Here is a 23,651-nt window from a genome sequence, read left to right as displayed (position 1 = left end):
TTTTACTTTATGTCTGTTTTCTTTCTGACTTTCATCATGTGGACTAAAATAGTTTCTGATATTTCTATTGCCAACAGACCTTAAAATTGTCGAGCAAAGTTCTGGATAAAATAAGCACGGGTCAGCTAGTAAGTCTGCTCTCAAACAACCTGAATAAATTTGATGAGGTAAGAATTTAATGTATGTTGACGGAGCTTGAGAAGTCAAATTGTACAGTTTCTTCCACACATACTTCATACCGGTGGTCTCCAAACTGCAGCCTGGGGGCTAGATGTGGCCCTTTGCTTAACTTTATCTGGCCCTTGGGGCACTTTTACACCTACTGACACAATCAGTGGGGTACTATTCTTCCTATTGATATCAACAATGTGGCACTATTCCTTGCATTAGAACCAATGATTTAGCACTGATGCTGGAGCATTTTGTACTCCTGTTGACCATAGTCCAGTCCCCCTGAAGTCTGAAGAACAGAAAACTGGCTCTTTGTTTAGAAAGTTTGGAGACGACTGCTTTATACATTTAACCTCTGTTCCACCATCTTTGTATGCACAATATAATAGAATGATCTATGATCAGACATCCCAAGTCTCCCACATTTCGGCTGCGGCTCCCTGACACCCACAAGTGCCACGCGATATCTCGGCTCCAGAGCTGATCCTTGGAAAGCTACTCTGCAGAGCCAATGCTGACACTTCCCCCTCCCCCTTGCTGTTCGCATAGCCAGACAGGAGAGCAGAAAGAGAGTTGCTTCTACTCCTCCTCCTCCCGTCCTCTCCTCCTGTGTCTGCCCCACCCACACTCCCTGTGAGTGTGTTCTGCCTACCAGAAGGGGATGTGAGGGGGGGAAGTATGAAGCCCTGATCCATCCATCCATGCAGACCCTCCTGCCTCCCAGGGAGTACCCTGATGTAAGGGGCATCCTTCCTTCCTTCCACCCTCCTGCTCCCCCTGTACATTGCCCACTTATCCTCCCCCTGTGCTGTGCCCTCCTGCTCCCTGTACTGTGCCCACTTACCCTACCCCTGTGCTGTACCATCCTGCCCCCTGTACTGTGCCTACTTACTCTCCCCCTGTGCTGTGCCCACTTACCCTCCCCCTGTGCCCTCCTGCTCCCCTTGTACTGTACCCCCCTGCCCACTGTACTGTGCTCACTTACCTGCCCCCTGTGCTGTGCCCTCCTGCTCCCCTTGTACGGTACCCCTGCCACATGTACTGTGACCACTTACCCTCTCCCAGTGCTGTGCCCTCCTGCTCCCCTTGTACTGTACCCCCTGTACTGTGACCACTTATCCTCCCTCTGTGCATCATACACTGACACATACCTACCTGATACAGACTGGGAATGGGGGGGAGGGACAGAGGGACTGCGGATAGAGACAGGGCTAGGGGTCTCTCTCTCATCTCCCCCTCTTTCTGTCAGCCCCCCCTCTCTCATTTCCCCCCTCTCTCTGTCAGCCCCCCCTCTCTCTCATCTCCCCCTCGTCTCTCTCAGCCCCCCTCTCTGTCCACCACTCTCTCTCTGAGCCCCCCATCTCTGTCAGTCGCCCCCCATCTCTGTCAGTCACCCCCCTCTCTCAGCCCCACTTCTCTTTCTCTCTCAGCCCCACCCCCACTGCCTGTTTAAAGCAGAAACACTGCACATACTGAATCCTAGCACCATGACCACTTCAAATGTGGTTAGAAGAGCTAAACCTTTGTATAATGATTAAATTAAATTTGATCATCCTCTGGTGTTAAATCCTCTTGTGTTAAATTTAGTTTTTGCAGGTTGGGATGTCTGTATGATACTAAGCGTAAGCTGTGGCAAAGCATTCCATGTTTTTTAATTCAACATCTTACTGATAAAACTGCTCAATGTTTGCTTGGCATTCACATTCAAGGTTAAATCAAGCTGGATGTGTTGTCATGCATTTGTGCCTTCACATAAAAGAATCACATTTTTTTCAGTAGGGCCTATTCACACTAATAGGTTTTATTGAGGTGTGCTGGTGAAAAGTCCCATACGCAACATTCATGGTATGTTATGATGTGTACACACGAGCGGAATGTCAGACAGAAAAAGTCAGACCCAAGCTTTTCATTGTATATTTCGATCGTGTGTATGTCTCATCAAACTTTTTTTTTTATTCTGATGAACTAGAAATAGAACTCGTTCTAAATATTCCTGACGGAACCAATTCCTATTGGGAAAACCGCTTGTCTGTATGGTGTTCCGATGGACCAAAAACGACGCATGCTCTGAAGCAAGTACGAGACAGAAGCTATTGGCTATTGAACTTCCTTTTTCTAGTCCTGTGGTACATGCTGTACGTCACCACGTTCTTGACGATCAGATTTTGGTGTGATCATGTGTATGCAAGACAGTTTCAGCAGAATTCCATCTGAACTCCGTCGGAAAAACCTTCAGAGTTTATACTGATGGGAAAACCGATCTTGTGTACAGGGCATTAGGCTTCATTTTCTGATTAAAGACAATTATAAGGTGACCTTCACAATTAAAATAATAAGAACTGGAATGAAAACAAGCTTTCCCTCACTGTGGTCTGTGAATGTCTGTGGAATTACTTTATGTTTGCTATCATACCTATTTTCAAATACTATAGCCATAGTGCCAAGATCATGAGTATAAATAAAATATATTTCCTGTTGCTCATTTGTCTTTCACCTGCTTAGTGCTGTTATTATAAAAATGTGTAATGGGAGTAATCACTTCACTTTTCCCTAAACTGGCAAAAATGTCTGTAAAAGTAAAAAAAAAAAACTCAGGTCAGATGGCATTTGTATTTGTATTTTTTTTCTGATCCCAATTGGATAATTTGCTTTACTAATGTATTGTTTTTTTTTTATTATAATACAATGCCTGCTTAAGGCACAGGTTTCACATTTGTAGGAAAAAAGAACCCCATTATTATTATACATGATTTGTGTAGCAGGAGAGAAACTGTAGAGTTACAAATCAATTTAAGACAAGAGATTTGGGAGTGCTTGCATACAAAAGTTACATATTACAAGGAAGGGGCAGGTGATACAAAAAGTTATTACATGTGCTAGAATGAGATGACGTATACATGTGTTTTTTTTGGGTTGAGCTAAAATGGAAAAAAAGTTTTTTAAGCCTCATACACACTACTAGTGTTTTTTTTCCTTCAACCTAGCGGGTTGAAAAAAAAAAAACCTGACAGCTAATGTCTGAGCCGCTGTACCAACAAAACCAACCTTAGTACAGTGATCTCCCCTGCTGTGCTATTGTGTTTTGACAGAGTGATGCACCCAACACCCCCCCCCCCCCCCCCCCGCACCAGAACACTTCGGTCAGAGCACTGATCGGGAGCAGGTTAGCAGGTCAAACGGCTTTAACAGAATGGGATTTTACTATTTTAAGTAAGCAGGATCATGTGAACAGGCCCATAGCTTAATTTGTACTCTATGAGTAATCATTTTTATGTATATTAAAGTGATTGTAAATGATCATTTTTGTATAGCTATAAAAAAACATTATAAATACCTTTTTTCCCCTTTTTTATAAGTGATCACATTCCCTCTGTTCTCAGCTGCATAAGAGCTGGGGGATGAGAAGCAGAAGTACACTGAACTTCCCAGTAAATGGCTGTGAAAAGAGGGGGGGGGTTCAGGACAAGTCTGATCATTGGAGGACAGCAGCCTGGGTTCCCAACACAGCTAGAGAACTGACCACAGTGTGTTCTCCTGCTTAGTGTGGTCTGTTTTTAATAGGAAAGCAAGGGGACTAGCAGGAATGCTAGGAATTAACACAACAGGCAGCAATACAAAGAGAACAGGAACAGGCACGTATTAGGAATATGACGTGTTGGGGTAACAAATGCTTTAAGGATGCATCCTCATTATTTCTTTATCTTGGGGAAACCATGGGCAATCGTTCAAAATATTTATTTTGCAATGAAAGCCTCTTTACATAACAGGTCCTCCACGAGACTCTGTTGTTTTTGCAGGTACCCAATAGATTAAAATACCAAACTTGTCAATAGGTCCTTTTGTGCTTTTTTGCAATTAGGACCTTAACTAACATATGTAATTAAAGAATATGTCAACACAATAAAGCTGATTTACTAATAGATGAATTCCCTAGTCTTTGTTCACCTTAGTTACCTTCTGTTATATTGTTTGAATTCCCTGAACCTAGTTGGGTATAAAAAGTTAATACAGGCTACAGGGGAAATCTTCTCTTTAGAAAGAAAATCACAAATAAACTTAATGTGGGCCATAGACTGTAGATGTTGGTTAAGGTTAAGGATTCTGCTGGTTTAATCTGACAAGTGTATGTGTTTAACTTTCAAACACAACCCCCAAAAAGATCTATTCTATCAAGATCTGTCAGATGGCAATTTCAACTGAGATCTTAACTTTCCCATATGAAAAGAAAAGGGAACCAATTGCAGAAGCACACAACAAGTCCCGGCTTCAAATTGTCCACTGTATTAGTCTGGTCCGGGGGGGGTGGCCGGGTAGAGATATCCCGGGATGCAAGAAGTTAGAACCTTGAATGCATTCAAATTGGGATCCCATGCTCCTGTGTGTTTATCTTTTTTTAACATACCCATAGGTAGCCTAGTTGCTCCTTGATCCACCAAAATCATAAATGTCTAGTAATAATCATCTAATGCAACCTTTCTCAACCCCTTTAACATGTAAAAACCTTTTAAATAACATAAGGGTCCCAGTAGACCCCTGCTAATAACTTTTTTATCTATAGCTAATGGAAAAATTGAATTGGAGATAGCTTATAGATCAAATAATAGTGTAATATATAACAGTAACAATAACAGAATAACATTTTAAATAATAATACCCAGAAAAGAAATGCAGACAGTGGAAATTGTGCTCCCTTATATTGGTGGTCAGTTGAAAAGAGACCTCTTACATTGCTGGTTAGTGATAGAAGGACCTTACTTCACTGGTGGTCAGTGGGAAGAATGTTCCTTGTATTAGTGGTCAGTAAGAAGATTACCACTAATAGCTGAAAAGATCATTAGTATCAGTGTTAGCTTACCCAAGGTGCAGAAATTGCTTGTTGCTCAAGGAACCCCTAGCAACTTCATGGAACCTTGGTTGAGAAAGGCTGATCTAACATATATGGCAATCTCCATAGCTCCTCTTGTTAAGCTTTGTTAAAATATAGTATGCATAGACACTAAGAGCCCTTTCACACTGACTACGCCCGCCGTTGCTCATTTTAGCTGAGCTTTAGCGCTGTTTTAGTGGCGCTTTTGCTGTGCTTTTCAGTCACTAGCGGGGTGGTTTTAACCCAAAAAAGGTTAAAAACTCACATTTTGCAGTGCTTTCAAAGAACTTTTAGGGGCACTTTGGAAGCGCTGCTCATTCATTGCAATGGGCAGGGCGTTTTGGAAATGCTAAATACAGTGCTCCCAACCCACTTGAAAGATGCTACTTGCAGGACTTGGTAACGTCCCGCAAGCGCACTGCCTGAGTGTAAAAAGTCACACTGCAATGAATGGGAGGTGGTTTTCAGGCACCTAGCAGAGGCTATTTCTAGCACTAAAGCGCCCGAAAACCGCCCCAGTGTGAAAGGGGTCTTAGGTTTGGGTATTTATTGAATAAACATCCACCCAAACTGGCTAACTTGTATATTTTGGAATACAGAAGGTATGTTGCAGTTATTCACACCAAACAAAAGATCCATCTAAGATGATACAATTTTCTTTCCTGTAACTACTGACTGTGTTGATGGGGGAATCCTTCCTGTTGAGCTATTGTGCTCTCCCGGTAGGGCACGGGGAGGCATCAGTGTTAAGAGAACACAGTGATTATTGCGAGAGGCTATAGCTGTTGGCAGTAATTGCATGTAAATACCTGACATGCTGTTTGTACCCAAATTGGTCAATAGACTTGGGTACAATCAGCCTGCCCATAGATGGTTTGAATCTCAGATGGTCCTTGCTGAACCTGCCAGCTTAAAGAACTAACTTGTCAACTATCTGAATTACAAGATAAACAAAGTAAATATACAGTATATGGTTACATTAACAAAGGAACTGAAGTGCAATTAAACTTTACCTATATTTGCTTTGCTTATCATTAGTAACAAGAGAGCATCATTCAGTCAGCAGATTAAACCCTTACGTCATTGCTCTCCTTGAGCTATTACGTGTTCTTTTGCGGGTGATTGACATACCGTATAGGTAAATGTAAGTTGAAGTGCCATAAAAATGCAAAATGGAGAATATTATTAACGTAGCCTGTACTTGAGTTGACCATTGATGAACTGTGTGTCTGACTTTGATGATGAGTGGGGTATGATATCTGTGTATCATATTTTATGGTTTACACTATTGCTAGCAATTACATTTCTGCTGTTGTTCACAGCCGTTCTACATGTGTTAATCTGGCTCTGGGTGATTTATGAAGTCTCCAGAGTCAGTTACATTGTTTGTTATGTAGAGAATTGTGGAAATAGTTTGTTCTGCCTTTTTACTCCGTGATACGATACGCATGCTGTCTGGGAGAAATTAACCCTGGAACCAACAGGATGTTGTGTCTGCCTGCCTCTTACTTCAAAGCCTTTACAAGATGTTTAAAGGTGAACTGTAACATCTTTATGTCAAAACAAATTAACTACATGGAGGGGGTAGCAAATATGACAGATACTTGTGGATGATAGTCCTGGAGAGTGGAAATAGGCTGAAGGCCATATTCAGCTTGGTTATTTCAGGAAGTTTGGAAAAAGCTGTGATAGCGGAGATTAGACTCAATGTACACGGGACGTTTTACAATCTCTCCTGAATGATTTAACTTGACAGATAGTAACCAAGGTTTAAAAATGTCAGTTTTGCCGCATTTAGCCACGTTTGCATTTAGAAGCGTTTTTTTTTTTCAAATAGTCAAAAATTAAAACATGGCTAAACGCAAGTTACCATGTTTACACACATTTACAAGGTGTAACAGGCGTTTAGCGTTTCAAATTACTCTAAACATCCGTCCTGAACGCTTTTTTTGCTTTCCAAAAAATACTTCTAAACTCAGCTGCCTACAAATGACTATAAACCACCCTCCTGTGTACATGTACTGATAAGATAACAGAGGACAGTTCAGGAGCAGCTGAGAAAAAATGCCCAACTGCTCCTAAATATCCATTTACCAGCAACAATGTACATGAAGTCTAACGTGCATAGCATGGCAGAGCTTAAAGGAAGCCTGTACAGAAAAAAATACCTAGGGTTCAATTATTGAACCTTTCTTTTGAAAATGCTTATTTTCTGGTTGTCAGGCTGCTCCAAAGGCTTGTTTGCAGATCTGACTTCACTCACTGTATGCATGTTCCAGCAGTTTTAAAAGTGTTACTAGATTGTTACTATGATGGCTAAGCAGCAGTTATATGATATCTAATCCTTTTCATACCCTGAACCTTATAATAGAGAAATATATGGAGAAATTGCCATGGGATGAGTAGCCATATAGTTGGCCATAGGTGACTAGGTCTGTTGTAACTATGAAAGTGTTGTAAGAAAGACCCAGATTTTCAAGATAAGAAATATTCTGCTCAGCCCATGAATGTTTTTTAAATAGTTGATAAACAGCTTTTGGTGGACCTTATAGCATACCAATTCCTTGCACAGTTTTTACAAACAATGCTAATTTAAAAATGACTAACAATATGGAGCACGGGTCTTTGCAACAGTTATGAGCATGTGTAATCCTTGGAAGGTTTCAAAATGGTATCTCTGGATGAAAATCTCTGCAATTGATGAGCCCCGTTTCTATTATCTACAGCAGCAGTCTCCAATCTGCAGCATAGGGCCAGATGCGGCCCTTTGCTTGCCTTTATCTGGCCCTTGGGGCACTTCTGACACAAAGCACTATTCCTCCCACTGAGGCCATCAATGGGGCACCATTCCTTCCACTAAAACCAACGATGGGGCACTATTCCTCCCACTGATTTAGAAGATGGGGCACTATTCCTCCCACTGACACTGACGATGCTGCACTATTCCTCCCAATAACACCAATGATGGGGTACTATTCCTCTCACTGACGATGCGGCACTATTCCTCCCAATAACACCAATGATGGGGTACTGTTCCTCACACTGACGATGTGGCACTATTCCTTGCACTGAAACTGACGATGGAGCACTATTACTCTCACTAACACCATTAATAGGGTACTATTCCCCCCACTAATACCAATGATGGGGCACTATACATCCCACTAACACCAATGATAGGGTACCATTCCTTCCACTAATACCAATGATGGGGCAATAATCCTCCCACTAACACCAATGATGGGGTACTATTACTCCCACTATTACCAATGGTGGGGTACTATTCCTCCCACTAATAGCAATGATGGAGCACTATTCCTCCAATTAATACCAATGATGGAACATTATTCATTCCACTAATACCAATAATGGGGTACTATTCATCCCACTAACACCAATGATGGGGTACTATTCATCCCACTAATATCAATGATGGAGCACTAATCCTCCCACTAATACCAATAATGGAGCACTTTTCCTCCCACTAATACCAATAATGGGGCACTATTCCTCCCACTAATACCAATGATGGAGCACTATTCCTCCCAATAATACCAATGATGGAGCACTATTCCTCCCAGTAATACCAATGATGGAGCACTATTCCTCCCAGTAATACCAATGATGGAGCACTATTCCTCCCAGTAATACCAATGATGGAGCACTATTCCTCCCAGTAATACCAATGATGGAGCACTATTCCTCCCAGTAATACCAATGATGGAGCACTATTCCTCCCAGTAATACCAATGATGGAGCACTATTCCTCCCAGTAATACCAATGATGGAGCACTATTCCTCCCAGTAATACCAATGATGGAGCACTATTCCTCCCAGTAATACCAATGATGGAGCACTATTCCTCCCAGTAATACCAATGATGGAGCACTATTCCTCCCAGTAATACCAATGATGGAGCACTATTCCTCTGAAGGACAGTAAACTGGCCCTTTGTTTATAAAGTTTGGAGATTTCTGATCTACAGCAATAAACATTGACCTAATCAGGAAAACAGGTTCCTGCAGATGTGGCAGAGCACAGATAGATACGAAATATGGAAGATATCATAGACAGCCATAACAGAAATGACTCCTACTTGGCTATGGGTACTTGTAATGCTAGGCTGGTTTTATAAACTGATATCACTTATAGCTTTGTGAATACCAGTTTCTACTTTTGCAGTGAAATTTGTTACCATTCCAAAAAAACATACATAAAATGTAAAATGTAAGGCCTCATAGCCAACTGTGAGGATTTTTGAGCGATTTCAGAGTAAGTCTGTCCCAATAGAAATACTAAGCACATTAGCTTCCTCTCATTAAGGCTACATTCACACCTGAGCGTAGCGTGTTTGAACGTTTTTACCGGCGTTTTGTCGCGCGACAACGAGCGTTTTGTCACACTACAACGTGCGACAACGAGCGTTTTGTCACACTACAACGCGCGGCAACGAGCGTTTTTTAACTTCGGCGTTTTTTTTCAGCCAATAGGAAAAATATTTTTCATCTGCTTATTTTTTCTTGAGCAGATACAGCGTCAAAACGCCCGTAGAAACGCTCATTGTCGCGCTAAACGCTCGAATCGAGCGTTTCCATTAGTTTCTATGGGAATGAAAACGTCCAAATCAGCCCAATTCGCGCGACAAAAAAGGGTCCGGAACTTGTTTGAGCTTCAGGCGTAGGGCTTCAGGCGACATGGAGTGGAGATGTGAACCATCTCCATTGAGAATAATGGATTTTTTTCCCTCCAGCGTTTTGTAGCTTCAGGCGTAGGGCTACAAAACGTTCAGGTGTGAACGGGCTGTGACATACAATGCCGAGGGCATGCTTCCAAATATTGCATTTTTTGTTAGGAAAGACAGTGTTCAGTTTACAATTAATAATGATATCTTTCAGCACAGGCATGGTTAATTATTTCAAACACTGCTCTCCAATTTCCTCATAAACAAAAAGAATTAGGTAGGATTTTTCAGTGCAAGAGTTATCAGAAAAAAGTGTCTAAAATAGTAAGCAGCATATTTAAATTTTTTTTAGGTTATGCTATGTGAATGAAAATATGTAACAAATATAAAGTAGATATTATCCCAATTTGGTGGCAAAAATGGAAATAGGCGTTTTTACCTGGTGATCGGGCCAGTAACACACCTCCTGTATTAGAGTGTCTCCACTCTGGATGAAGGAGCAACAGAGACATCTTTGGATAGCAGCATTGTCAGTTTGGGGAGAGAGGAATGTTAGATATACTAGCTGATTTAGATACACTAACAAATTGAACTCAAATGCCAGCTAACACTTTATAAGCAGTTACAGCAACCGTTTTTTTTTTCTCTTTTGGGAAAAGATTTTACAAACTTAAGTCTAGGTTCACACTATAGCGATGTCACACATCGCATGTGATTTGCACCCACACTGCTGTGCCGATCACATGTGATGTCTGTGCAGTGCGAGTTCAGCCATACAGTTGTATGGCTGAACTTGCATCAGATTTGCATAAAAAAAAAAAAAAAAGGTGCAATGACTTTTTTTCCCCCCACACTGGAATTGGATTGCATGGGTGTGCTCACCCATGCGATCTGATTCTTGTCCGAATCCACACTTTGCACTGCGATCTGAGAACCGATCTGGGGGTATCAACATTGCATTGACACCCGCATTGGTTCGCAGAGGGCAGTGTAAGAGATGCGGGAACTGGTGCTGAAGTTGCACTGGTTCCCGCATTGAGAACCTAGGCTTCTTGAAAGCTGCCCACCTGCAGGACAGCTTGTTCTGTTGAAAACCAACATACTTACTGGCTAGATCAGTGGTTCTCAACCTCAGTCCTCAAGTAACAGGCCATGTTTTGTGAATTTCTCTTAGATAAAATTGCTGTCCAAAATACCAAGCCATTGACTCTGATTTAAATCACCTGTGCAAGATAAAGGAAAACCTGCAAACATGGTCTGTTGGGGGTACTTAAGGGCAGGATTGAGAACCACTGGGCTAGATCATCAGGTAAAAATAAAATAAAGAAAGCCTAAAATAGCTAATGCAGCCAACACATCTAAGAATTGGTAAGCTGCATATGCTAATAAATGTTTGCTTTTAGGCTACATTCACACTTTTCATGTGTTTTCATTCGTTATTTCAAGCTTTTTTTTTTTTTTTTCTTCAGGTATTTGAGAGCGTTTTTTCTTGCAGATTTGCGTTTTTTCAGGCATTTTTCATGTGGGTGTTTTTGCTGTGGCCAGTAGAAAGCTGTGCAAGGTGTGGAATGCTGCTAGAACAGGGCAGGGGAGCTGCTGTTTGAGTTGAAAATGCCTGAAAAACGCTTAAAAAAATGCTAATTTCTCACACCCGCAGCAACTGCCTGCAAGTTCTATGCGATGCGGGAACCGGTACTGGAATCGTGCTGGTTCCTGCATTGCATTGGTGTGAACTCCCACTAATACCGCTTTAAAGACTAACAATTTTATTATATTATATGGTCTATTTTTTGCAGTCCTCTGCATTGCAATTCTTATCAAAAACCAACAACACAAGTTTACACTTCCTTTTCTACACTCTTTGTTTTGTCCTGTGTCAGTTGCTGATAAAACTGTGTGCAGTGAATGGAGTTATCTAAGTTAAAAAGCAAAAGGCAAACTGATCCGGGATTTGTGAGTTCACTGTGCTTTCTCTAAACCTGCAGTTGTTTGGTCGTAGACAATATTGTAAGGCATTTATTGCAAAAGAAAGAAAAACAGATGAGATAATTTTACAGCCCTTGTTCTGTACGTTTCTGCATTCTGTTTCATTTTGAATGTATCAGCTGTGCACAATGAAATCATTGAGTCCAGGCCTCTCATGTTGCAGCAGGAAACTTTTTCTAAGTTCCTTGTATTGTCCTCACAATGTACAGTTTTGGCCTACCTGAGAATTTAGCGAACTCCTATGGGTGGAGCATTGGGAGATTGGTTATGTATGCAGCATGTTCCACTAATAAGCACATTCATAAATAAACTGTTTAGGAAAATAGCAGACTATATTAAAAATAGAGAGCTATGGGGTTTATTTATTATTATTAAAGCTCGAGAGTGCAAAATCAGGTTTAGGTCCCTGGTTTTGAGGGACTGTCCCTGATTCGGAACAAAGTCCCGGTGTCCCTCTTTACTCCTCATTTTTCCCTCATTTTGGTCTGATCTATTAAGTTGTATATAAAAAGTACTTTTTATCTTTTAAAAAGTGTTTCCCTAGTACTAAACCTTTAATCCTATTTCTAAATTGCTGTATTTGTTAATATATATATATATATATATATATATATATATACACACACACATACACATACATACATACATACATACATACACACACACACATATATATATACACTAATGGTAAAAAAAAGCACTTGTGGGTTTAACAAATCACTTCCTTTTGTATAGTTTTCCTTTAAGGGGGTGTGTCCTATGCCTACATACTTTTGCAAATAGGTGTCTGCCATCTAAAAAGGTTGGGAGGTATGCTTCTGCATAGAAACCAATCAGCTTGCAGGTTTTATTGCCAAAGCTTAAAGAGGTTGTAAACCCTCAAGGTTTTTCATCTTAATGCAGTCTATGCATTAAGGTGAAAAACCTCTTGTTATGCAGCAGCCCCCCCTCCCCCCCTCCAGAGCACCCCTTTTACTTACCTGAACCCGGTCTTTTCAATGATGAGGATGAGCACACCAGCTCTAACCGGTGTCTCGGGTCCTGATTGGATAGATTGATAGCAGCGCAGCCATTGGCTCCTGCTGCTGTTAATCCAATACAATGACACGGGAGGTGGGGAACAGGGTTGAGTCCTGCTGTCTGTGTCAATGGATGCAGCAGGACACGGGACCACGCTTGAACAAGTGCCTCGAGGGAGAACGTCTCTCCAACAGGGTACTTGAGAAGAGGAGGAGCCAGGAGTGCTGCTGAGGGACCCCAGAAGAGGAGGATCGGGGGCCACTCTGTGCAAAACCAACTACAAAGTGGAGGTAAGTATGACATGGTTGTTTAAATAAATAAATAAAACCTTTACATATCCTTTAATTGAACAAGCTGAGGTTAGAAGCAGAAGGGAGTCTGATTTTGCACTCCAGCTTTAGTAAATAAACCCCACAAAGTGCATAAGGGTTGATTAACTAAATGCAAATAGTCTGTTCGATTAGTGAATATGGTGAAAACTCACTTTGCAAAGAATACTCAATCATATGCAAGGAAAATGAAAAAAATATATATATTTTTACTTGCACATAATTTAATCATGGATGTCAGCTGAGCTTTACCTAATCCACTAAGCTAAGGGAAAATTTGCTTGTAAAGTAAAAATTCCCTTGACGAGTGAACAGAATATTTCCTTTGCTAAATCAACCCCATAGTATCAGTCTTATTATGTAAGGGTCTCTGTACAGGGGTCAAATATTGTCCCACAACACCACATTTTCATAAGCATCATTCAATAATCTCCCACAGGAGTCCTTTTCACCCCCAGTTTCAAAGGTTATGACCTTTTTTTTTTCTTTTTCTTTTTTTTTTGCCAAAAACTTGTAGCAGAGATGACTAGAGACCTCGAACTCCTGAATACTATATCATAGGCAGAAATGGGAAGGCCCTCAATAGACACTGAAGAGTGGATGTATATGATGTAGGGTGAAAGGAAACTCATCAATATCTCTGAACGCTCAATTATGCCAAACAAGACAATTCCCTCATGTATGGCCGCCTTAAGAGCCGATGGTGCCTTGCCAGCTGTAAAACAAACTGCACATAGGATGTGGAATTTAGATAGACGTTACTGTAGTCTTAGTACAATTAGCAGCCACATTTCAGTTTGTTGTCAAATATAGATCTTATGTTAATACTGCTTTCACAGTATGAAGTAAAAAAAAATTTACCCAATCTCAGGCATGTACCAATGAGAGTTTAGTGCAATGAATACCGAGTCACAGTAACATAAGGTCATTTATTGCAAAATAAGCATTTTCAAGTATCTGCCCTGGGTAAATATTTCATTAAATAATGTGGGCAAACTACTCATGAAACCCCACCTATAATTGCCCTGTTGTTTTTTTAGCACTGACTTTCAATCTTGTTACAATTAATACCCAAATCATATTGATATGCGTATTGCAGTTCATATATGTTTTATGAGTTTATGTTACAGTTATGCTGTTTTTCTTTGTAGGGGCTGGCCCTGGCACATTTTGTATGGATTGCTCCACTTCAAGTACTACTTCTTGTTGGACTGATCTGGGACTTACTGCAGGCTTCAGTATTTTGTGGTTTGGGTTTTCTTGTCGTGATTGCATTGTTTCAAGCATGGCTAGGTCGAAGGATGATGAAGTACAGGTACAATATTTGCTCGTCTTTAGTAATATTACAGAACTGAGTGAAGCTATTCTTAAAAGGGCCAAGCTCATAGGAAAAATATGTACCATATTTATCTGCGTATAACACGCACATTCATTTTAAGAAGGAAGTTTCATGAAAAAAAACTTATATTGTAAATAAGGAACTTTGAAGCAAAATAAAGGGCAGTGCCCATCTGCAGCCTAACAAGTGCCATCAATGCAGCCAGATCAATGCCCATCTGCAGCCCCGCAAGTGCCATCGATGCAGCCTCACCATTGCCATCAATGCAGTCTGATCAATGTCCATCTGCAGCCTAGAGGGGACAGAGAGGGGGGCGGGATGAGCGCCAACAGATTGCACAGAATGAGAATCTCCTATGATAGACAAAACAGTGGTCCAATGTTGGCCCAGAAGACAGGACTTCCTATTACAGAGGCCGCCAAGTAAACGGGCTGTTTCTCAACAAAAAGTGGAGTTACGCTTTAATTTAATTTTTAGGTCAAAAAACATATATTGCTATGTAAAAAACCTAAAGTAGATGAATAGCTAATATGACATGGTGCAGTTAGCTCAAGCTATCTTAGAGGAGGATTGCTGAACTTCAGTTTTTGTCTGTGTTTGAAAAAAAAAATGTGTCTCACCCCCCAAAAATATGAACCCGCGACACCAACATGAGCTTTGGCTTTGCTTTGGCAAGGGAGCAGGGAGAATGTGGCCCCTCATCATACTGATAGCAACCCAAATGTTATTCAGCATTGGATTGATGCTTGAGAGGAGCATCCCTCCCAAGTCACCTATACCCAATGCTTTTCATCCAAGGGTTGGTAGGTTGCATATAAACTCTGCATGCTAGCACCCTCACTTGTATACTAGGTCTACCTACCCTATATTCCATCTGTCATCCGATACATGGACTTTGGGGGTAGGTAGACTGCAAAATGGCCCTTACCCCCTATGCTGAATAGAATGTAAGCTTGCTCTTTTTTAAAGTAAAAGATTGTGAAAAAATTAACCCTCTAAGTCCTGATCCAGTAAAATCACGGTATCAGCACTATGGACAGCTCATAATATTGTGATTCTGACTATTAAATGTTAGCTGTTGTTTTTTTTAATGGATTGAATCTAAAATCGTCTCACATTATTACATTATTGTGTAAATTGGTATGGAAACAAATTGCATGAGATGGCTAATTGTGGGAAAACGGTGTGCTCCCTTGACGTGCACAAAATATATAAAACATAACGCTAATACCAGCTATGTTTTGAGGTGACATGATTTTTTCTAATATGTTCAAATATTTGCTAGGCCCGTTACTTATATGGCTAAAAAAATACGGTATATTGGAAGACCTTTGATCTTTTAAGAAATCATTTATATTGTCCAAGGCAAAACTTTACAACAAAGGAAAACTACTATAAGCTTTTGGCACAATTTTTTTTATGTTTACCTTTAAAGTAGTATTTGATATCATTTACTGTCAATTTTATATGTAGATCCTCACTTTAACTGATCTCTGTATTCATTGTATTTTCATTTTGAATTTTGTATTTCTGTCTGCTGAGAAAAGATCTCACCTGTGGGGTTGATTTACTGAAGGCAAATTGGCTGTTCACTTTGCAAGGGAATTTTCCCTTAGCTTAGTGAATGAGGTGAAGCTCTGCAGACTTTCATCATCAAATGGAAGCAAAAAAAAAACGTATGTTTATTTTCATTGGGTATTCTTTGCAAAGTGAATTTTCATTACATTCACTAACCTAATGGAAAATTAGAAAATTTGCAAAGTGAACAGCCTATTTACCTTTAGTAAATCAACCCCAAAGAGAGTGTTATTTTCAGTCTATCTCAATAGATGTTTGGGGATTTTTCAAAAGAGTCATTAAAAAAATCAGTATTAACCCCCCTGGCGGTATTCCTGAGTGTGGCTTGGGGGTGAGACTTTAGTACCATTATCGGTAACCCCGAGCCACACTCGGGATTGCATCGCTGGATCCTGAAAGACATTACTTACCTTGTCCCCGGGATCCCGCAATGTATTCCCGCTGTGTACTGCGGCCGGATCTTCCGGCTCTTCCGCCCGATGCACTGTGTGCCCTGGCTTCCGTGGAACCAGCGGCAAATTCAAAAAGTATAAAGCACAAACACACTGATACATTGTAATCCTATTGGATTACATTACTAAATAAAATAAAATTGACCTTAGCTTGCCCCCAGGGCTTTATCCAGTGCCCTTGCCTGCAGTTTTACTGTACTTTGTGAAAGCGACCATGGCATCAAAAAAGCACGCCTCTACCTCAAAAGCGGCATATGACCTGTTGGAAAACAGCAACAGCGATACAGAATCACTTGCAGAAGCGAGTGATAGCAATTCGTGGGAAGTTAGTCATTTAGCGATGATCCTGCGACTTTGCCCAGTGATGTGCAGACTTGGTGCTCGATTGACTGCGGTACGGAGCACGCAGCGCCCCCAAGATTCACATTTACTGGAACACCTGGTATAAAGTGGATGTGGAAGATGACAACCCATTGGCATACCTCCAACTCTTTTTGACCGATGAGGTTATAGAAAAAATTGTTATGGAGACAAAATCGGGAACCAGGAACAACAAGCTGCTACGCATCAGGGGTTTGCAAGGAGCAGAAAGTGGGAACCAGTAACCAAGGAGGACATCTGGAAGTTTCTGGGTCTCATAATTCTTCAGGGAGTGGTTGGGAAACCCCTGCAGAAGTGGTACTGGACAACCATCAAATTACTAGCCACTCCTTTTTTTGGCACCGTCTTGTCAAAGTACAAATTTTCCCTTATTATGAAATATTTGCACTTTGAGAATAATGAAGAATTTGACGAGACTTCTCATCCAGCAACAAAATTTAAAAAGATTTGGGGGCTATATAAAATTATTCAGCAAAATTTCCAGAAGACCTATGTACCCAATAGAGACATCAGTATCGACGAAAGTCTGATGGCCTACAAAGGAAGACTCAGCTGGATACAGTATATTGCGTCTAAGAGGGCACGTTTTGGGATAAAATCATTCATGCTCTGTGAATCCAGCACTGGTTACATATGGAATTCCATACTTTACACCGGGAAAGGAACCAAGTTCAATGAAAAATTCAGTAACTATGGAAAGGCAACCGCTTCCGTTCTTACTCTGATTGAACCACTGCTGAATCAGGGCTACTGTGTAACCACAGATCATTTTTACAGTTCTCCAGAATTCTACGAGTTCCTTTTACAGCATAAGACAGATGCATACGGGACCGTTAGAGCTAACCGGCGTGACATGCCACCAACTTTTGGCAATAAAAAGCTCAAGGCAGGAGAAATAGTTGCCTGGCAGAAAGGAAAAATGATGGCACTGAGATGGTGCGACAAAAAAGATATATGCCTAATGAGTACCATTCACAACACCTCTACTGTCATGGTACAAACAAAAGGTGGAAAAGACATAATGAAGCCCCAAGTCATGATGGACTACAACCATACTATGGGAGGTGTTGACAGCTGACCAGGCCATGACTTTTTACCCAGCCATGAGGAAGCAACAGAAAAAATATTACAAAAAAATCTTCAGGCACCTTCTGGAGCAGTGCCTGAGGAATGCTTTCATTCTTCTAAAAAAAAATAGTGACAAGCCTGTTGTTCATGCAGACTTTGTTTGGAAAGTTGCCAAACTTATATTCCTCAAGCACCAAACACCAACGACTGTAAACAGATCTGGCCGTCGTGCTGCTGGCATTGTGAACCCGGAACGCCTGACTGGTCGGCATTTTATGGACCACATTCCATCAACGGAAAAGAAGGCAGCACCCACAAGGATGTGTGTGGTTTGCTGCTCTAAGCGTGACGACACTGGAAGGAAAATAAGAAAAGAAACCAGGTTCTACTGTCCTGACTGTGACGTTGCACTTTGTGCTGTACCATGTTTGAAAACTTTCCATACCCAGGACGTTTACTGAAGCAATATGACTACCAATATTGCACTCTTGTTTGGCAAAAAAAAAATGTCAGTGTTTTTGATTATATTATTTACTAAACTTTATTGAATAAAAATTATTATTTGTTATTATTTACAGTTATTATATTATAATTTATGATTTTGTGTTTCAAACTTTATCATACCCGGGGTGTCTACTAGACTCTGGTTTGGACAGATTTCAGTGAGTTATTCCTAAGAATTACAGGCCTACAGTCAAATTTCCATGCAAAATAATGGTACCGCTTTCAGCACCTAAAATCCGAAATAATCATACCGCCAGGGAGGTTAAAATTATTAGAAGTGAATGAAAAGAGAGCTTGTCATGGCGTTTCGGTGACTTTTCGTCATTTTAGGCAATTGTATGATGTTTCTATTGTAATGTGACCAGTAGCAGATGCCATGTGCTCCAAATGATTATTACCATCATTGGCATTTCTTCAAACCAATAATGTGCAGAAATACACACAGTTTATGAACATTAAACTGCTTACTTTCACAAGTACAGTATAGTGAAAAATAAATAAAATAGAAACTGTAGCTTCTTCTAAAATATATAAGCATACCTCCCAACTTTTGAACTTCAGAATGAGAAACTCTTAAGGACGAGACTGGTACGGATTGGGGGGGGGGGGGGGGGCATGCTGTTTTTTTCACAGCTTTATTATTCCCAGAAATGTTTTATTTTACATTCAGCTGTTAGCAGGGAATCCCTGACAGCTGATGAGTCATCCGTTGTTAAGGATGTGGCGGCCGGCTTCCCAGGCCCACTCCTTAACAACCAGCTATTCCTCCTCCCGCCTCCTCCTCCTGTCTGTATACTAGCATGGGCAATCCCCGCTGGGCAAGTCCCTTGAGCCCGCTTGGGGACTCAGGCTTGATTAGCCAAGACTCTGTAACTTGCATCAAATCCCAGGACAGTCCCGGTGAATCCAGGACAGTTCGGAGGTATGGACTTAAGGCCATTTCATGTGTTGCTCTGTCTTAGTTTGTTTTTCTAAATATCTGTTATACAATTACGTATTTTTATTTCCTGCAGAGACCAGAGGGCAGGCAAGATTAATGAGAGGCTTGTGATGACATCTGAAATTATTGACAACATACAATCAGTAAAAGCCTATTGCTGGGAAGAAGCTATGGAGAAAATAATTGAAGGCTTTAGACAGTAAGCTTGATTATATTATATACATTTTATATACATACAGTATAGTGTACCTTCATAAATGCTCAAAACATGTGCAAATGTTGCAGTTTTTTGCATATTATTTTAATAGTTCACATCTCACTATGTGAAGACTTTGTTAGTGTAACCTTTGCCAGTAGTTTTGGTAGTCCCTGCCTGACCACTATCATTTTTAATGGAAAGAGCACAACCTTTTTATGAGTAATGATTGGAAATCAGAAACATTTTAGCCAGTTGTATGTATACCAAAAAAATAGATTTTTCCATACTCAGACAAGTACATGGATAGCTTCATATCTCTTTAATCAGGCGTGCTTCCTAAGTTAAAAAATGAAAAAGTTAGTATTCAGATTATTTGTTTCTTTGGTTGTATTTGTCTGCAGGTTTGAGTGATAGATCAGATGCCAAACATGGGCTATAGTAAAATAAATGATGATGTGATAAATTAGAACATTACTTATTTGGGAAGATTAAGACGTGAGATTTGTATATGTAACTATGAATAACTCTTCTAAGTGTGAGAAATCAGAAGCAAAACCTTACCACATATGTACTGCAATCATCCACTGTCCAAATCTGGTAAGAGATGGAGATTTTGTAAAGACGGGCAGATCATTGACTGTGGTTTCTTGTGGTTGGGTATGTACATTAACTGGTAGTTGTCTATGCAAGAGCAGTGCTTTTTCAATACAATATATGCACAGACACTTGGGCTCTGGCTCAGCTCTGGGTTATCTTCTATTCATTTTAGGGCCTTTTTTAGAGCTTGTACTCTTCCAAAAAATATTCTATATGGCTGATCAACTTTCTCAGTGCACAATTTTCCAGGGATGTCTACTCTAATCTAAAGGAGACCATCTTTACCCAGTCCCTCTGTAGCTGGGAATGTTCATGGCAAACATAATATAGCCATAGACATTAAAGTTACCTAAAAGCAAAATTTTGTTTTTGTTTCGGATAGTGTGGAGAGGAATTAGAACACCTGACAGTTTTATTGCTGTCTGTGTCCCCATTAGGGGTTCACCCTCTCTGTTTGTCCTGTTTACCATGATCACCAAGGGTGAAAATGAAAGAAAATCCCAAATTTTGGATTGTCACCAGAAAAGGAATAGGAGGAAATCTTTAAATGATGACACTAGTTCTGGTGGCCCTGGTGACAACTAGAGATTTCCTCACTCTGGAAGGATTTCCTGTTTTGGTTATGGGACAGGAAGTGAAGCGAAATCTCCCCAAAGGGACACTAATGGCAAACAAAACCTTGACCCTTCCTTACTGTATTTAAAATGAAAATTTAAAGGAAAGTATAGTGTTTTCTGGGGGGCTTGGAATTTGAGTTTTGATTGCAGTGTTTTCCTCAAAAGGACTCATCAGCTTCCCCTGAAAATTGTAAACAATTGCTCCCCATAATAGACTGTAAATACTGTTCCAAATACCTCTGACTTCCATGCTGCACACAATGACTTTAACATTCAACACTTCCAGGGATGTCAGATGCCTGCATACTCTCCATGCTCTGTGGTTCCTTCCTCTGACCCAGAACATAACTGTCTATAAGGCTGGTGAAGCCTAAATATGTAATAACCACATACACCAATCAGCCAAAACATGACCACCCAACATACCCTGGTGAGGTATGGACTTTATTAGACTTTGAAGGAATGCTGTGATATCTGGCACCAACTATATATTATTATTATATATTGCCAACTTATGTATGGGGTATGGTATGGGGTTTCCAAAAAACAAAAATCATACTTATCTAGGGGGATGCAGCATTGGATCTGTCCCTCACCACCTCTGCACTTATAACTGTGATTAAAGATCGCTCAGTTCTCCGTTCTGAGCAGAGAGTGGTGAATGTCACCAGCTCTCTGCTCCTCCAGTGCTCATTGGAGCTCTGGGCTGGGGAGGGGACAGCTGGCTCCCAACAGTGGCATCTGGGTGGATGCCGACTGTAAAGTTGGGATATTTCCTCAGCCTGAACTACTGACAGAGGTGTTTTGCCTGCTGTTGGCTGAAAACGGGTCACAGGAGTGCACTTCACTTGCTGCCTAATATATCCTACCCACTTTCAGATACCAATGTGGCAAAATTATCTGTGTTATTCACTTTATTTGTCAGTGATCATAATGTTATGGCTGATTAGTGTATGTTTTTTCCCAATGTACACATGTAAATGTAACATTTCAGTGGCATTATGAAGAGGCAGATTAATTCTACTAATGTCAGTGGCTAGCAGCAGCGGCTGGTCCATAAGGGGTGCATGGACGCCACCCCTCTAATCTTCATTCGCCTCCTACTAATCTCTATGCTGGGCGCTGGACTCATAAGATTCGATTAGTTTTTTTTTCAAGCACATGATTAGAGCCTAAGGCTCTAATTGGCTTCACCCACTTGTGACATTGGCGAATCAATAGACAATCAGGACAGGGACAGGAGGCGGATTTTAAGACCAGATTAGCCAGGAGCAGAAGCTGGTGAAGCCACGACCTGGATGGGGTAAGTGAGGACCTGGCGCGGGGGGGGGGGGGGGTGTTTGCCTATCCTCCCACTGGTGGCTACTAATGTGGGCATTTCTGTTGTCTCTTAAAAAATTAGTCAGCTGTCTAAAACATGTAACTCAGTTTTACGTATCATCTGTCTATGGGACACAACTAGTTCCTTGTGGAAAGTTGTTTGCATTTAATGTTTGAAAAAGTCAAGAACAGTATAAGTGTGACACACTGTTTTATGAATATTAGTTTTTATAATTTGCAAATGTTACCTATAAGGACCTTGAGACATACAATGCAGTACAAGATAAGCAATAACAGTGAATACAATGACTGTAAATAACAAGGAAAAGAGGAACAATGTTGTCTATAAGACATAAATGAGTTAGAAGCAATGGGCATGGGACAGCAAATAACAGAAATGCATGCATGATTTACGGTACAACTGGGCTTAACATTGTGACTATACTTTTATACCATATACACATGTAGTTGTGTTACGCTACCAATAGAGATAAGATGACCGTTTCCTGATCTGGGTGACGAATGTTACATAGTTACATCGCTAAATAGTTAATCCGGTTGAAAAAAAAGACACAAGTCCATCCAGTTCAATCAAGAGAAAAAATAACACGCACAGATAGAAAACCTCCATATACACTATCCAATGCCCACAGTTGATCCAGAGGCAAAAAAGGAAAAAAAACAATAAAGCATGATCTAATTTTCTCCAGCAGGGGGAAAAAGATCCTTCCTGATCTCCCAAGAGGCAATCAGATGTTCCCTGGAACAACTTTACATATAAATATTAGTATCCAGTTATATTTATGTGCATTTAGGAAATAATCCAGACCTTGTTGTGCTTACTATTATGGTTACTGCCATGTTATGGCAGTAGTTTCTAGTAAACACCCATCTATTATTGTTCTTAGGAGAATATTCAATTGTTTGGTTTGAGTTTCTTTGTTTATCTTATAGCTGTAGGTTTCCTTGAGATAATGCTGATGCAAGGGGTATTGGCAATTCTTAAGTGAATTGGCATTTCTTAAGTGAATAGACATAAATGCTTAGACAGTCTGAGGCTGGGCTCACACTGCGATATGCAAACCGATCTGGGGGTGACAATAACTTTTTGTGAACTGCCTGCAAGTGAGGTGCGATGCAGGAACCCGCAGTGGATTCGCAGGGTTTCCCGCATCGCACCATTGTGAACTGAGCCTCATCGTTTATTTGGCTCCTGCTTGTGAACTTTTGTTTGTCTTTAGATCAAGCTGCCATACACAATATCCAATGTCCGTGGGCATCCTAAATTTTCCTTTACATAATAATGTAAATGGATAGTTGTCATTCTGCAGTCTATTCAATGGTTTTGTTAAAGTGTTACTAAACAAAAAAATAAATAAAAAAATCTATTAAAATAACAAACATGTTATACTTACCTGCTCTGTGCAGCGGTATTGCACAGAGTGGCCCGAACCTCCTCTTCTGGGGTTAATGTTTGCGATCTTAGCTCCTCCTCCTCTTCTTCTGCGGGACTACCATAGCCAGTCGCTATGGGGAGAGGTAGTCCCCGTGCTCCCAAGCTGTGTGTCTATGGAGCCGCGCTCCATAGACTTACAAAGCAGG

General features: G+C 40.7%; 1 protein-coding gene across 1 annotated transcript in view; it reads left to right on the top strand.

The window, feature by feature from the left end:
* CFTR (CF transmembrane conductance regulator) overlaps positions 1–23,651 on the top strand; it is a 275,425-nt gene that overhangs the window by 52,439 nt on the left and 199,335 nt on the right. Inside the window, exons 5-7 of the mRNA XM_077472949.1 lie at positions 78–167; positions 14,206–14,369; positions 19,390–19,515. Of these exons, the coding sequence (XP_077329075.1) occupies positions 78–167; positions 14,206–14,369; positions 19,390–19,515 (380 nt within the window). The remainder of the gene's footprint in view (positions 1–77; positions 168–14,205; positions 14,370–19,389; positions 19,516–23,651) is intronic.

This window comes from Lithobates pipiens, unplaced genomic scaffold (genome assembly GCF_037356315.1).
Source record: "Lithobates pipiens isolate NorthernLeopardFrog02 unplaced genomic scaffold, aLitPip1_a1.2 Scaffold_8, whole genome shotgun sequence".
Taxonomy (NCBI): domain Eukaryota; kingdom Metazoa; phylum Chordata; class Amphibia; order Anura; family Ranidae; genus Lithobates; species Lithobates pipiens.
This window is presented reverse-complemented; position numbering and strand designations above follow the sequence as displayed.